The sequence below is a fragment of the Eleutherodactylus coqui genome, chromosome 2 (assembly GCF_035609145.1).
Source record: "Eleutherodactylus coqui strain aEleCoq1 chromosome 2, aEleCoq1.hap1, whole genome shotgun sequence".
NCBI lineage: Eukaryota > Metazoa > Chordata > Amphibia > Anura > Eleutherodactylidae > Eleutherodactylus > Eleutherodactylus coqui.
In genome coordinates this window covers 112582441-112599919 of record NC_089838.1, presented here as the reverse complement: position 1 = coordinate 112599919, position 17479 = coordinate 112582441, and the positions used below count along the sequence as shown (strand labels likewise).

Here is a 17479-nt window from a genome sequence, read left to right as displayed (position 1 = left end):
CTGTATTACGCACAACATTACTACCTCAGCTGTGTTGGGCAATGCAATGGGATATTTCTATGTACCGCCGGTGGCTTCCTGGCACCCACCCAGGCAGTGGGTCCACAGGGAGTTTAACCTACATGTGTCCACTTGTAAAGAACCCCAGTCTGACTGGGGCATGCAGTGTGGGCCGAAGCCCACCTGCATTAAGCACGACATTACTACCTCAGCTGTGTTGGGCAATGCAATGGGATATTTTTGTGTACCGCCGGTGGGTTCCAGGGAGCCACCCATGCTGTAGGTGCACACGGAGTTTTTAATACATCTGTACACTTCTAAAGAACCCCAGTCTGACTGGGGCATGCAGTGTGGGCCGAAGCCCACCTGTATTACGCACAACATTACTACCTCAGCTGTGTTGGGCAATGCAATGGGATATTTCTATGTACCGCCGGTGGCTTCCTGGCACCCACCCAGGCAGTGGGTCCACAGGGAGTTTAACCTACATGTGTCCACTTGTAAAGAACCCCAGTCTGACTGGGGCATGCAGTGTGGGCCGAAACCCACCTGCATTAACCCTTTCCAGTCCACTGTGTGACCTGTGAAGACATTAGGGTTTAAGGCTGTACAGCTCCGTTGTTGGTAGACGTCCGTCGGGGTTCTCTTACTGTATATTGCCAGCCTCTCTGCTGTCGGAGCCTATCCTACGTGTCAGCTCATGCAGTACTGGCTTTAGCCAGCATATAGCGCCGTTGTATAACGGCAGAAAAAGAGTAAGCCCCCTAGGAAAACCATATACAAATTGGATTGGAAAGGGTTAAGCACAACATTACTACCTCAGCTGTGTTGGGCAATGCAATGGGATATTTCTATGTACCGCCGGTGGCTTCCTGGCACCCACCCATGCTGTAGGTGCACACGGAGTTTTTACTACATCTGTACACTTATAAAGAACCCCAGTCAGACTGGGGCATGCAGTGTGGGCCGAAGCCCACCTGCATTAAGCACGACATTACTACCTCAGCTGTGTTGGGCAATGCAATGGGATATTTCTGTGTAACACCGGTGGGTTCCAGGGAGCCACCCATGCTGTGGGTCGACAGGGACTTCACAATAGGGAGTTGTACCTGCCTGTGTCTATGAATTAAAAAGCCCGGTCTGACTGGGGCATGCAGACACCTTGACAGAATGAATAGTGTGTGGCACATAGGTTCCCCATTGCTATGCCCACGTGTGCAGCTCCTGATGGCGGTGGCACAGGATTCTATTTCTCATTGCTTCTGTACAGCATTGTGGGCTATCGCTCCGCCACTTTTAAAGAGGGTCGCTGCCTAGCCGTGCCAACCTCTGCAGTGTGTGCCTGCGGTCCCTCGTCATGGCAGACGCAATTCTAAATAGACATGAGCGTGGTGTGGCATGAGGGCAGCTGAAGGCTGCCCAGGGACACTTTGGTGTGCGCTGTGGGGGGGAGGGGGGGCGGTTGGTCAGCATGTAACCCAGGAGAAGTGTCAGTGGAGTGTCATGCAGGCAGTGATTGTGCTTTGTTGGAGGTAGTGTGGTGCTTAGCAAAGGTATGCCATGCTAATGAGGGCTTTTCAGAAGTAAAAGTTGTTGGGAGGGGGGGGGGCCCACTCTTGCCGGTATTGTGGCTTAATAGTGGGACCTGTGAACTTGAGATGCAGCCCAACATGTAGCCCCTCGCCTGCCCTATCCGTCACTGTGTCATTCCCATCACTTTCTTGAATTGCCCAGATTTTCACACATGAAAACCTTAGCGAGCATCGGCGAAATACAAAAATGTTCTGGTCGCCCATTGACTTCAATGGGGTTCGTTGTTCGAAACGAACCCTCGAGCATCACGGGAAGTTCGTTCCGAATAACGAACACCCGAACATTTTGGTGTTCGCTCATCTCTATTCTTAAGTTATTGCTTTATGGTTTAATAGATCTTGTATTTTATACCAAACCTGTTTCTACTGTTTCACCTATATTAAACAGGTTTCTTGTGATTAAACTATTTTAGGCTTTGTTCACACAATATTCTAGTTTGTATTCATGGTTTCCGTCATGGGGTTCTGTTTGAATACCCTAAAATGGTATTCAACTGAAAAACCATGACACAACTATTGACTGTAATGGGGCACATAGAGAACAAAGATGCAAGCTTTAGTTTTTGTTTGACCGAGTTCCCTTTTGTTTGGAGCACAAAATAGTCAACTATGTCAGTCAAAGTCTGTGACAGAACTATAAGAAATGACTTTAAGTGAAATGGGATTTCTACATGAAAGATCCAAATGAAATCCAACACTAACATCTAATCAGAATCACTGTGGGCTTAAGAGCAGCAATCAGAGTGTGGATGGATAAAAGTGATGTTCAGTGAGGAATCACAAATCTGCATTGGTCAAGGCAATAATACTGGAACTTTTGGGAGTGCCTGAACAAAACATCCCATTTCCTGTCTTATTCATGATATGGTGTTACATGTCAGGTAAGGGACCAGGGGAGTTGGAAATCACTTCATTAACAGACAATGGAGTACATGGAAATTTGGGACACTTCTCTCATTCCATTAATAGAAAACAGGTTTAGTGATGATGAGGTCATTTTTCAGGTTGATAATGCATTTTGTCACAGAAGAGCACGTAAAATCTTTTCTTCGGTAGAGGAATGTTAACTTAATTGTACTGACGGCAAAAAGTCTGGATCTCAAATTAACTGAAAATTTATGGTAGAAATGTAAAAAATTGGTCCATGACACGGCTCCATCCTACTCCGCTGATCTGTCAACTACTCTTGGAAAAAACTGGTACCAGATTGATGTAGAACATTATTTATCATCGGTGAAGTCAAGGTTGAAGAAATCAGGTTGTTGTAAAGCCTGAGGAAGAGCAGCAGCATTTTTGATTCCATAACACTGTGCAATACAATTTTTGTAACAGATATGCAGATATTTGGCTTTTAGTAACTTTAGTGCGCTGGATTCAAATATGACGTCAGTTTTTTTTTCTGCCACATAAGTTTTCCAGGTTTGGGGAATAAAGTAATGCCCGTCCATTCACCTCAATGGCTTATTGCAGTGTGTAATACGCCCCAACAAGGTCATGCTGCATTTTTTTTTTTGTACATCGTGTGAAAAAATACGCTCATGTGAACAAAACCATTGAAATCAATGGGTTCTACTCACTGCATATTACACACACAAGACATCTCAGTCACTGAAGACTATTACAAAAGGAAGTACAATCCGAATATAATGGGCCACTTTTGCAGGTTCTTACAAGAAGAAATCAAGATCCACCAAAAACATTCGAATAGTAATATTACGGCATGTCCAAACTTTTATCATCTTAACCCCTTAGTGACGGAGCTTTTTTCCATTTTTCTATTTTCGTTTTTTCCTCTCCCCTTTTTAAAAAACCATAACTCCTTTATTTATCCATTGACGTCGCTGTATGAAGGCTTGTTTTTTGCGGGACGAGTTGTATTTTTTAATTGCAATATTTAATGTACCATATAATGTACTTAAAAACGTTTAAAAAATTCTAAGTGGAGAAAAATGGAAAAAAAATACAATTCCGCCATCTTTCGTTGCGTCTTGTTTCTATGGTGCATAAACTGCAACAAAAATAACATGATCATTTTATTCTATAGGTCAGTACGATTACTGCGATACCAAATTTATAGTTTTTTTGTTTTTGCTGTACTACTAGCATTTTTTTTAAAGATATTTAACTTTTTAAAATTATTTTCTGCCGCCATCTACTGCGCACAATATTTTCTGCGCTTTTTTATTTTTCCATCGGCATACTTGTTTGATGGCTCATTTTTTGCGGGACATCTTGTAGTTTTCTGTTGGTACCATTTTGGAGTATATACGACTTTTTGATCACTTTTTATTGCATTTTTTCTTGGAGATGGGGTGACCAAAAAATAAAGCGCATTTCTGGTGTTCTTTATTTTTTTTTCTGACGACGTTCACTGTGTGGGGTAAATAATGTGTTACTTTGATAGATCGGACTTTTACGGACGCAGCGATAACAAATATGTATTTTTGTTTTATTACAAAGCGTATCGGTGGTCACCAAGTGGTTAAATAAAGGAAATGGTTCGTAACTTGAAAGTGAGACGTGCTGCTAGTATTCAATTTTACCAGTGTAATCAGCAGGTTGTAATTTTACAGAAACGTATCAATTACTTTCTGCTATGAAATTCTTTTTTTTAATTATTTGCAGTGTAATTTTTTCCTCCACTTGATGTGGAAAAACATATGCCAATAATTAAAATAATTTACTTTTATTTGCTGGAGGTATTTTGTTGTATGTTTCATGTTATACCCGTGGTTTGTATATTGCTGTGAAGTTAACAAGACGAATACACATCCTCTAAATGTGCTGATCCCATCATTTTTGCCAGGAGTTGCACAGCTTTTCATTATATTGTCTGCCTTGATTCCTAAGGGTTTCCATGATCTCTTCTTGCTCTCTTGCTAAAGGAATCTTCATTGATTACTTCCAGTGGATAAAACTCCATCCTGATTATGTGATAGACTGACAGATACATGGCGCATTACAAGGGAAGGCTCTGATATGCACTGTATCAAGCCGATTACTTGTGTCAATATCATGTAACCACGGACACATTTCTTAGTCCTCTGGAACTAAACAATAAAAGTTCCCACTGAAAAATTGCAAGCAGAGATTTGAAAACCACAAGAAACCGATAGCCACATTGCAAAATTGTATGATATAATAAATTATTTTTATTTCTGAAAGCCATAATAGTCATTTAAAATAACATTTTTCCTATTTATACGTAATAGGATTGAATGTGCTGTAACTTACCATAAACCCAGTCTGTTCAATTACCTTTTATTTTTGCTTTTATTTTCAGGCAACTGACCCTGACACTGGAGTTTACGGAAAGATTACTTACTCATTATTGCCTGAGTCCATGTAAGCAAGTATTGTAAATAAATGTTATATCACTTAGACTGTCCAAACTGAATGCATTATTTTAGGTCCAATAGCTTAAAGGGATTTCTAGTTCTAAATTATTGAGAACCTGTCATCAGGATAGGTCATCATCAATAGTGATGAGCGAGCATACTCGCTAAGGGCAGTTGCTCGAGCGAGCATTGCCCTTAGCGAGTACCTGCTTGCTCGAGAGAAAAGGTTCGGCTGCCGGCGGCGGGCAGGGAGCGGCGGGGAAGAGCGAGGAGGAACGGAGGGGAGATCTCTCTCTCCTTCTCTCCCCCCCCCCCGCTCCCCCTGCTCACTGCCGCAACTCACCTGTCACCCGTGCCGGCAGCTAAACCTTTTCTCTCGAGCGGGCAGGTATTCACTAAGGACAATGCTCTCTCGAGCAATTGCTCTTAGCGAGTATGCTCGCTCATCTCTAGTCCTCAATAGTTAACTGGAATTCTGCAATTCAGCTGTTCACCAGGGTGGGTATGCTAGTTAATGGAGCCGCTGTGTGCCGGAAACACACTTCTGTACATTGTGCATTGGCCCATGATAGTAGAGTCATAGTAAGATTGTGACTATTCCACTTTATTAAGGATTTAATGTGTTGCTGCATTTAATGCTATGATATTTTAGATGGTAATTATTAAATGTTACAGCTTCATTGTTGAAATGATTGTCTGCAGGCAGGAGCTTCTTTTCCAGATATAAGATAGGGAAATCGTAGAGTCATCGAATGGTAGAGTTGGAAGGGACCTCCAGGATCATCTGGTCCAACCCCCTGCTCAGTGCAGGATTCACTAGATCATCCAAGACAGATATTTGTCCAGCCTTTGTTTGAACACTTCCATTGAAGGAGAACTCACCACCTCCTGTGGTAACCTGTTCTACTCATTCATCGCCCTCACTGTCAGAAAGTTTTTTCTAATATCTAATCTGTCTCCTCCCTTTCAGTTTCATCCCATTGCTTCTAGTCTTTCCTTGTACAGATGAGAATAGGGCTGATCGCTCTGCAGTGTGGCAACCCTTCAGATATTTGTAGACAGCTATTAAGTCTCCTCTCAGCCTTCTTTTTTGCAAGCTAAACATTCCTAGATCCTTTAACCGTTCCTCATAGTACATTATTTGCAGACCACTCACCATCTTGGTAACTCTTCTCTGAACTTGCTCTAGTTAGTCTATTTCTTTTAAAGGTTGGGTGCCCAGAACTGGACACAGTATTCCAGAAGAGGTCTGACTAAGGAATAGTAGAGGGGGATAATGACCTCATGTGATCTAGACTCTATGCTTCTCTTAATACATCCCAGAATTGTGTTTGCCTTTTTGGTTGCTGCATCACATTGTTGTCTCATGTTCAGTCTATGATCTATTAGTATACCCAAGTCTTTTTCACATGTGCTTCTGCTTATCCTAATTCCTCCCATTCTGTATGCACTTTTTTCATTTTTCTTGCCCAGATGTAGGACTTTGCATTTCTCCTTGTTAAATACCATTATGTTAGTCGCCGCCCACTGTACAAGCTTTTTTAATAATAATAATAATAATAATAAACTTTATTTGTATAGCGCCAACATATTCCGCAGCGCTTACATAGACAGGGGGGATACAGAAAAACAAAAGTACATACATTACAGAACCACGGTTGCATAGTAATCAATTGATGGAAACAATAGGGGTGCGGGTCCTGCTCCAACGAGCTTACATACTACGAATAGTGGGGTGATACAGAAGGTAAAGGGGCTGGAGATGTGCACAGTATGGCGAGGTGGAGAGTGAGGGATGCTATATACAGACAATGGTCAGACATTCAGCCGTGTGACGGCAGAATCGCTATGACTGCAGGAGCAGTTTATGATGGCTAGCAGGAATTGCAGTCAGTAGGTCAGGGAGCATGTTATCAGGCGGAGTACAGAGGGGTTTGTTTAGGGAATGCGGTATGCCTCCCTGAAGAGGTGCATTTTTAGAGCACGCCTGAAGTTCTGCAAGTCCTGGATTGCTCGGGTAGCCTTTGGTAGTGCGTTCCAGAGGACCGGTGCTGCTCTGGAGAAGTCTTGGAGGCGGGAATGAGAAGTTCGAATTAAAGGGGCGCTCAGTCTGGTTTCATTAGCAGAGCGGAGAGCCCGGGCTGGCTGATGGATTGAGATGAGGGAGGTGATATAGGGGGGCGCTGCGCTGTGGAGGGCTTTGTGGATGAAGGTAGCGAGTTTAAATTGAATTCTGTATTTAACGGGCAGCCAGTGCAGTGACCGGCACAGGGCAGAGACGTCCGAGTAGCGTCTGGACAGGAAGATGAGCCTGGCTGCCGCATTCAGGATGGATTGGAGGGGGTAGAGTCTGGTGCAGGGGAGGCCGATCAGCAACGAGTTGCAATAATCGAGCCGGGAGTGGATGAGGGCAAAAGTAAGCGTTTTTAGCGTGTCCACAGTGAGAAAAGAGCAGATTCTTGCGATGTTCTTGAGGTGCAGCTGACATGTTCGGGCCAGAGATTGGATGTAGGGGGTAAAAGAGAGATCAGAATCGAATATGACCCCAAGGCAGCAGGCATGTTGTTTAGGAGTTATGGTGGCGCCACACACTGAGATGGGGATGTCAGGAGGAGGTCGGTTAGTGGAGGGTGGAAATACCAGTAAGTCAGTTTTAGAGAGGTTTAGTTTTAGGTAGAGAGAGGACATGGTGTTAGAGACAGCAGACAGACAGTTGGTGATGTTTTGGAGTAAAGGTGCAGAGATGTCACGGGCAGAGGTGTATAGCTGGGTGTCGCGTGCAACACTTTTTCTTCTGTCTAAAATCTGGGCAGCTGAGCGAAAACGGAACGGATGCCGTTATAGTTAATAGTGCTGAAAGGAAATCTATTAACTATAATGGGGTCCGTTCGGTACTGTTTGGTTCTGTCCTGAGACTGAGCTGTTTGGCCAGAGGGATTCCTCTTTCCTACTCCCCAAATGGAGCAGGAAAGCAGAACCCCAGGCGCAGATATGAAACCACCTTAACATCGAGCAAAAACTGTAGTTATTGTAAGTACATTAGATCATTCCGAATTCTGAGTAAGATGATTAGAGCCACAGATGCTGATTTAAGGTTATGTTTACAACTGCGTTGTGGCTTCTGTTATGAATGGAAGCCACAATGCTCTGCCGGGTCCATTCTATGACAGATACCACCGACACTCATTGGACCTCAGTGACTTATAATGGGAGACTTACAGGTTCTGGAATGGTGTCCAATGTTTTGATGGAAAAATAAAACATGGAGAGTTATTTTTTCAAGCAACTATGACAGAATTTGTAACGATGCCTAGCACACGGAAAATACACAGTAGAGACTGTACACTGCTCTGTGCACCAGCAGCATGCCTGCTAAAGGTGAACATAAAAGTCATAGGGCCCAGCGAAAAACTTAGAACGGGCTTTATTCTTCACTGATGGCTCCAACATCTGTACTACTTACTAATTATGTTAATGTCCACCACAATTTTATAACAGATCTTTATTGGGTTTTCAACATTGATTTTTAGAAAAGGGGAGCACTATTATTACATACATGCAGTGCCAGTGGTGCAACAGTACGCCCCTACAGCATGTAAAAGATTCACCAACATGGTGCATTGCCCACCAATGAAACTGCTGTAAGCTAAAATCAAAGCCATGGGTTTTTTTTCGCCAATTTTCTTAGTAGCAAAGCAACAAAACTTTTCAAAATGAATCCTGCCCAGTGCAACTCTGAATCCTTCCCAACTTTTAACGATGCTTTCATATATTTGAAAATATGGTATGAGTACTTCATAGATATGATGTGAATACTTTAAGAAATCTTCTATACGTCCGCTTTCAGTTGAGTGTATTTTACTCCTTAATTAGTCTATATTTTATGGACTGTAATACGGAGCTAGCGTAAATCTATGTAGCTATTCGCAGGACTCTATTTTTCCAATGGAGCATGCACAACTTTTGTCTGCTTTTGCCTCCGTATTTGCATTCATTGGTATTATTTTCTGTTGGGCAAATACAGATCCATATTTACCCAGTAGAGAATAAAACCAATGGCAGCAAATATGGAGGCAAATGCAGATCAAATAGTGATATAATACTTATGATATACAGTAACCTGTGATACATCTGTATTGTGGATCCGCATTACTGATGTGTTACAATATGCTTGTGTGAAACCGGCCTACAGCCATAAAACCTTTGCTTCCTTTACACTTACAGCTCGGGGAGCTTAGAGCACATATATGCATAACAGCTATTATTGAACCCAATAAGAGCTGGAAAATTTTTATGTAGGGGACTGCCGCAAAAGAAGAAGCTATGGCTGTGTTGGGAAGCAGCAGAGTAGCAGGATACATAGCGCTGAGGAGATTTGGTATTGCACGGCAGTGATATCAGACATCAGTCTTTACAAGTGAGAATTTACTTGGGAAAGTATGGTTTTCTCCAGCGTTTCCCTATAATTTGCTTCTGGAACTTCTCCTTTAATATTGCAAGACTAATGTAGACTATCATGGCTACTATAAAACCCTAAACTACAGGATAATAACAAATTAATTCACAACTTTGATATATTTTTTTCAGACTGAACCTATTTCAGGTAGATTCATCCAATGGGACAATCAGAGTGGTGAATGGGGATCTTCTTGATCGAGAGCGCACGTCTTTATATTATGCAACCCTTAAAGCACAGGATGGAATGAACGCCACTGGGACAACTCTTCTTGAGATCATGTTGTTAGATATTAATGATTGTATTCCGGTTGCAATAGGAGTATATAATATTTTTGTCAAAGAGGACGTTGACCATGTCAGCATCCAGATTGAGGTAACAAACCAGACGAACACCTTTCAAAGCCACTGTGTTATATGCACTCTGTTACCTGCTTACACTGATAAGTTATGCTCTTCTTAGGAGACTGATAATGATGAATCTGGAAATAATAACAGTGTGATTGAGTACGAGATCCTACCCAGTGAATACAGTGGGAATTTCAGCATTAACGTAACCACCGGGCTAATCACAAGCGTTGGGCCTTTGGATCGAGAAGCTATTGATATATCACAGGAGGGACGCATTGTACTGACTGTGAAATTGTATGACCTGGGAGTTCCTTCTTTATCGAGTACAGTTAATGTTACCATCAATGTTGAGGTAATGATTTTCAATTTTTTTTAAGCAGTAGAATGTGGCAAAAATGAAAGTGGCCTTTCAAGGGGAGTGAAATATATAAAAGGGTAAAGCTGAATATATTCTGACCCCTACGTCAAATCCCAAATCTGGCACTTAAAGGGCCACTCCAGTGAAAACACATTTTTCCATCCCTGCCCCCTCGCCTTATTACCTGTCACACTCTGGAGGGCTCCTCTGTGTATTCCAGACACTTTCATTCAGTGCAGCCCCCTGTCTTATGCTTATCAGACACGATATTGATGGTGAGGTTTTTTTACTTTCAGTTTCAAATCAATCCCATGATTTATCAGCACAGAATTAGCTAAAGACTATACAATTTCTGCCTGCTGGGAGGAAAGTTTAATTACCATTCCATTCTATATTGACCTTAATGAACTATAAGGATACAGTCAGGAAGATAAGCTGTGACCTCCACTATCATAACTGTGTGACAGGAGTTGTGTGATCATCTGTAACTTTGATAGAAGAGCCTATGCCCCCCCTCTACACAGATTCTGTGATAGGGTTCATGTAATAGCATAAAAAAACTGATAATTTGACTAGTTTCAGGTAGCATAACCCCATGTAGATCAGAACTGAGATCACATGACCATCTGAGGACAGGAAGGCCAGAAGTTACAGATAGAAATTAATAACTAATCAAGGTAACACTAGCCCACTTATATATACTGGTGGACAGCTAGATAATGAATGAGAAAATTTACATTCATTCCAGTTCCCACATAGATATTCAGACCTTCCATGTTAATATCAGACCCCAGACCAGATCCAGTATATTAATATTAAGACCTCTGAACAGACCTCTTAAATATATTCTGACCACAGGCCCACTATACTTTATGTATATCAGACCCTTAACTTAATTCAGAGCCCATACCAGACTCCCTTATTATGGCCAGAATCGAGCCCCCCCCCCCCCCAACTGCATTCAGACCTGAGACCAGACAAAAAAATAATATTCAGTCTCCAGATCAAACTATATACCAACCTTCCTCACTCTAAGCTCCTGTTCAGCTCTGGGCACGGCTGCCCTGGGTCTTGATGCCATCCAGTGCACATCCTCTGGTTTCATGATGCTGCATTGTTTCAGGAATGAAAACGACATGATAATTAAAATGTGTGAAATTCCATTCAAACAGTACATTTTATGTTATTTTATGTTGAGTCATCGATCTTGTAGATTAGTTACTGTACCTTCATGTTCTTGATAGTAAAGTAATTAGAGATGAGCGAGCATACTCGCTAAAGACAATTACTCGATCGAGCATTGTCCTTAGCGAGTATCTCCCCGCTCGGGAGCAAAGATTCGGCTGCCGGCGTGGGTGACAGGTGAGTTGCGGCCATGAGCAGGAGGGCGCGGGGGGGAGGAAGGGAGAGAGAGATCTCTCCTCCGTTCCTCCCCGCTCTCCCCCGCTGCTCCTTTGCTTCTGAGCGGGCAGGTACTCGCTAAGGGCAATGCTCGCTCGAGCAATTGCCCTTAGCGAGTATGCTCGCTCATCTCTAAAAGTAATGTATTTCCCTGTGTAATACTTGTAATATTTCCTCTCACTGCTGTGTTATATTGTCTGATTATTGCTCTCAGTATAGTTTATTTATTCACAATCACATTTCCTTTCATACTTTGTGTATTTTTCACTTTGTCTCTAGCACAGTAACAATGTATAATCTTTATACGTATGATGTGTTGTTGACTACATGCTGTAATATCTGGTGGTCATTTCATTACCTTTCAGGATTTAAATGACAATGGACCAATTTTCTCTCAGACTAAGTATACTTTTTATGTAAATGAGAGCACACTAGGTAAGATAAACTTACTGCAAACAGTATTATCAATGCATTGCAATATTTTACCATATGTTGTAGTAGCAATTTCCATATGGATAAAATATCATATTAATGAATGCTACAAACAAAGTGACTAGAGATGAGCGAACCTACTCGGCCACGCCCCTTTTTTGCCCAAGCGCCGCGATTTTCGAGTACTTCCGTACTCGGGCGAAAAAATTCGGGGGGGCGCCGTGGGTGAGTGGGGGGTTGCAGCGGGGAGTGGGGGGGGGAGAAGGAGAGAGAGAGGGCTCCCCCCTGTTCCCCGCTGCTACCCCCCGCTCCGCCACACCTCCCCCCGCCCCCGGCGTCCCCCGAATCTTTTCACCCGAGTACGGAAGTACTCGAAAATCGCGGTGCTCGATCGAGTAATTACTCGAAACAAGTATATTCGCTCATCTCTAAAAGTGACCTTTTAATGTCATACTATGACTTTAGTAGAATTAATTGTATTTTAACCTACACTAATAAGCTGCATCAACACGTCCATATTACATATGGAGTTCTATGAAGTCATAATAGGGCACCCATTGTTTCTATGAGGCGCTGCCTTTCTGTGATATACTTTATTTGATGCTGTATTATGGAACTATTGTCATCTGATGGCATTGCTTCTAAGGGAAACTAACTTAGTAATGTGTTGCTACAAGGAGCTCTATAGGATAGCACATGGAGTGCCTATCGTTCAGTGGTAGTGTTCTGACGCAGAGTCTCTTGCATATGGCTTTGCCATTAACAATAGGCCATATGATTGAAATATTTCTCCTTAACAGCTATTTTAAATCCGTTGTTGTGTGTGATTGTTCTCAGTAAGAGAAACCAAGTAATTTTCTAGATATGATACCTTTTAATGGCTAGCAAAAATACATGATGTTATAGCGAGCTTTCAAACCTATTCAGGGTTCTTCCTCCGAGTATTTTTGTTTGCCATTAAAAGGTATCATATCTACAAAATTACTTGGTTTCTCTTACTGAGAACAATCACACTTTGCTCTACTAACTAAAATGGTACCAAGCTTTTTCCATTTTACCTAAGGGCTCAGTCACACAGGTGTTTTTTTGACCGATTTGCAGATGCGCTTGGGATCTGCATCTATATATACCCAATGCTTTGCAAAGGGATCGGTCACATGTCCGTTTTTTATGCGGATGTGCCGAAAATTATGACACAACGATTCGCAGAACGCATGTAACTGCATTCTGCGCAAATCGTTGTTCTTGTATATGTGCTCAATGGGGCCAGCGGCAGCAGCGCTGACCCCATTGAGAACATATACTAAAGATCATTCTCCTCTGTCACAGCTGTCACAGCTGTGACGGAGGAGAACGAGGCTCTCCCATTGAATTCAATGGAGCCGGCAATACAGCCGGCTCCATTGAAAGCAATGGGCTGCCAGCAAGCGCTGTATTAATTTTTGGGGAAGGGTTCCAAATATAAGCCCTTCCCTGAAAAGCATCCAAAAAAGTGTAAAAAAAAATAAAAAAAAAATAAATATAAATATATATATATATATATATATATATATACTCACCTTTTTGCAGCTGCCAGAGATCAGCCGTGTCCAGCCGGCTCTTCTCCTGAACTGCTTTCTGCAGTATTCAGCAGGCGGGGATTTAAAATCCCCGCCTGCTGAATGGGTGGCCTCTGATTGGTCCCAGCCCTCAGCCAATCAGGGGCAGCAATCACTCACCCATTCATGAATTCATGAACAAAGGATCTGAGCGCAGATAAGAGCCCTCGGGCTATTAACTGCTTTCAGTGAAGGCTTCATTTGCATACATAATTGGTACTTAAGTAGCTGAGTAGCTACTTAATACTTTATGCAAAATGATCGCTCAAAGCTGTCACTCAAACTGTCGTTTGAGCGATCTTTGAGCGATCATCTGCTGGTGTAAATGGGCCTTAACACGGTACCAAACCTTTTATTTCATTATTCCTAATTGTAAAACAGTAAAAGTTGGTGCATTAATATATCATAATTATGCCATCTTTCAGGGCCTTATGTTGGGAGCGTGAAAGCCAGTGATCATGATCAGACTGAATTAAACAATCGGATCAGTTTTAGCATTTCTCAAGGTGGATCTGGGAACTTTATCATACGTGGGGAAAAAGAGGCTTTGGGCCAATACCTTGGAGTCCTAACTTTTAGTGACCCTAATTTGAAGCTGAATTATGAAGAACAGAATATGTACACTTTGATAATAGAAGCTGAGGATAATGGGGTAGAAGGACAAAGTAACACAGCAAATGCTACCGTGATCATAGAGGTGCTTGATCTCAATGATGAGCCACCATACATAGATCCTACTTCCCTAGTAGATCTCTATATTTCTGAGAACACAACAGATGGCTCAAGAAAGATCGCAACATTGAATGCAACTGATCCTGATACCAGACACGATCTGGAATTCCAGCAACTTGCTATGAGCTGCTTTAAAAATGGAAAGGATGTGGGCAACATATGCTATGACTGGCTTTGGCTCGCCCCCGATGGAGAGTTGTTTGCAAATCATACCGAAGACATTGATTATGAAGTGTGTGATCTTATGGTGATGCTTTTACGTGTGGAGGACAAGCTAACATTTCTTGGGAACAGATACAGCCAGAGCGGTGAGCTTACTTCCCATTATTATGGATATCGTTGTTGATTTGCTGAAATTATGGTAAAAATTCCATCTGCAGCCATTTAGGGGACAACTGTGGGGATTTCCCTGCTACTAAAGAGATGATTTTCTGACAGTGATCATTTCCCTTTTGCTTCTCTTGTGTATTGCTCACATAGTTCCTGGTTGTTAAGTGAGAATAATAGATGTATATTAAATAAGTACATGATAGATTAGAGAGTTGTTCATAATATACTCCATAAAGTGCTGAAGTGGCTGTCTTCAGAGATGACCAACAACCACCAAGGCAAACTTCCATTAATTCCTCCAATTGTTTTGGCATGATTACATCCAATTTATGAATGTTTTGCATTTAAACAAGGATAATTGTAATATTGAATACCTTCGTCAGACAACATTTGACCTTTAATCTATACCAGTGGTCCCCAACCAATGGTCAGGGAGCCATATGTGGCTCGCAACCCCCTACTGTGTGGCACGCCATATGGGTTTTGAGTTATAGTTACATAGTTGATAAGGTTGAAAAAATACACTGATGCAGCAAGTGCCACCTACCATGCTGATCCATAAGAAGGCGAAAAACCTTATGGGGCAATTGCCCTATATTAGGGGGAATAAGGCCTTCCAGATTCCAAATATGACAATCACAATAAATCCCTGGACCAGGAATCTAGTGACGATAACTTGTGATACTATATTTTTTTTAATCAAAGCTTCTCTTGAGCTTATTCCATGATTCCACCATCACAACATCTTGTGGCAGAGAGTTTCATAGTTTCACTGCTCTTACAGTAAAGAATCTTCATCTACGATGATGGTGAAACCTTCTTTCCTTGAGATGTAGAGAATGCCCCCTTGTCATGGTCACAAACCTAGATGTAAAAGTATCATTGAAAACATTTCTGTACTGACTATTCTTATATTTGGACATTAGATGGTCCTAAATCTGATAACCCTTCTTGGTAGCGCAGCCTACCCAATTCCTCAATGAGCTTTGTCACTTTCCTCTTTACCCACTTTATTTCAGGTATGTCCTTCTCATACACAAGTGCCTATATGACCACATTTGCTGGCATTTTACATTGTTGCAGATATATCTTTACGACAAAGCAGTACTAGTTTGGGTAGTATAATATTCTTGTGGCCTCCAGCCTTCACTAAAAGTTGAATGTGGCTCACAAAGTACTAAAGGTTGGGAACTTCTCACCTATACCTACCACTTTAGAGAAATCTACTTGTGTTTTCATCTTTGCTGTGATATAGGAGCAGCTTACTTTACGAAACAAGCGCTAATACTCTTTTTTTCCTCTCTAGTGAACCAGAGAGTGGTGATCGAGGATGCAAATGATAACACTCCGGAATTTTTAGACATCGAGAAAGCATTTGGTATGTATTTGGTCAGAAATCACTTATAGCGGCTTGGAAGGAAGTGGTAAGACTGAAGACCCGTGTAAAGCCCTCCTTAGTCAATATTCCCAGGCAGTCAAACATTTGTATGGACAAAAATGTATTGTAGAGATGACAGTCATATATTTTATTCTGAAATTATTTCTTATTGCTTTTCTTCATCATGTTTACCACATAAAAATTCTGAATTATCATGCAGCGCTGTACTAAAATCAAGTGCCATATTAGAAGGGACAATATTAACCTCTTAAAGACTAGCCTTTTTAGGGCCTTTTTTCCCCATTCATGCAGAGCAAGCACAATGCTATAACTTTTTAACATTTTTCAGTAGGATGGCTTTGGTTTTTCAGGACAATAGATTTTTTTGGTACTATTCGGGGTATATAATATTTATTGATTATATATCAATATTTATAAAATGTATGCCTGTACTGTTTGGTCATTATGCTATGAACTGTCCTATTAAGTTACAGAAGACCATCGCCCTCACACATGCTAAGATTATAATTATCCATTAGGGCTTTGCCTTGTAAGCTAATACTAATGGCAGACCTGGGTTCCTTTGTTAGGTCCCCGGATTCCATGGTAACTGATCATTACTCCAGCATTAAATTATATAATGAGAGCAGCGCCTCCAGGGGAGTGGATAATGATTCTATGTGCATTAATTAATGTAAAGAATTAGTGCAGTGGGCCATTCACCTGGTGCTAGGCAGATACTCCTATGCAGGAGATCAGCCTGCACTCGCGGTCCGAGATGGCTTGTAGTAAATGAATCCCATAGAATGCTATCCGATGGAGACCGGAGAGACGTCTGGAGGGGTCACCGAGGTCTGCTGCAGTGGAGACTCCGTGCTATGAAAATCTTCCTGGAAAGGAAAAGGATCCTCTGCACTTATTGGGTACGAGTGTATAATTCCAAGTCTCAGATTCCAATCTTTATTGGAGCAACGCGTTTCGGTGTGGGCACACGCATTTGTCAAGCTCATACTTGACAAAGGCGTGACAAAAGCTCATACTTGACAAAGCTAATGAGCTTGACAAAGGCGCTGAGGATCCTTTTCCTTTCCAAGAAGAATTACTCCAGCATTGCATTGTGGGGCATAGGTGAGCTGAAAAAAAATCTTCCTATGTCAAACTCCTTTGATGTCATGGTCACGCTTGACCTTAGCATCTAATAGGATAAGGCACATTTCACATCCTTTACATCTAGAAAGAAGGTTTTCACACAACATAGAAGAGGATTCTTCCCTGTAAAAGCAGTAAGACTATGGAATTCATTGCCAGAAGATGTTATCATGGTAAATTCCTTGAAAGATTTAAAAAGAGGCCTCAAGGCCTTTCTTGATTAGAAAGAATGGCTTCTGCCTCATGTGTTTTTTACCTCCTTCGGATCAATATTGCAGGAGATTTGGTTGTACTAGACTTGCATCTTTGCTTCAATCTTAAAAACGATGTTACTGTAAAGCATGGATTATTAATATTATCCCATT

The 17479-nt window shown here is 41.8% G+C and overlaps 1 protein-coding gene across 1 annotated transcript in view; it reads left to right on the top strand.

The window, feature by feature from the left end:
- The window catches only part of CDHR2 (cadherin related family member 2), a 147391-nt gene that overhangs the window by 79921 nt on the left and 49991 nt on the right, over positions 1-17479 (top strand). The window contains exons 17-22 of the mRNA XM_066589286.1: positions 4876-4937; positions 9518-9761; positions 9849-10088; positions 11861-11930; positions 13951-14565; positions 15894-15965. Coding sequence (XP_066445383.1) covers positions 4876-4937; positions 9518-9761; positions 9849-10088; positions 11861-11930; positions 13951-14565; positions 15894-15965 — 1303 coding nt within the window. The remainder of the gene's footprint in view (positions 1-4875; positions 4938-9517; positions 9762-9848; positions 10089-11860; positions 11931-13950; positions 14566-15893; positions 15966-17479) is intronic.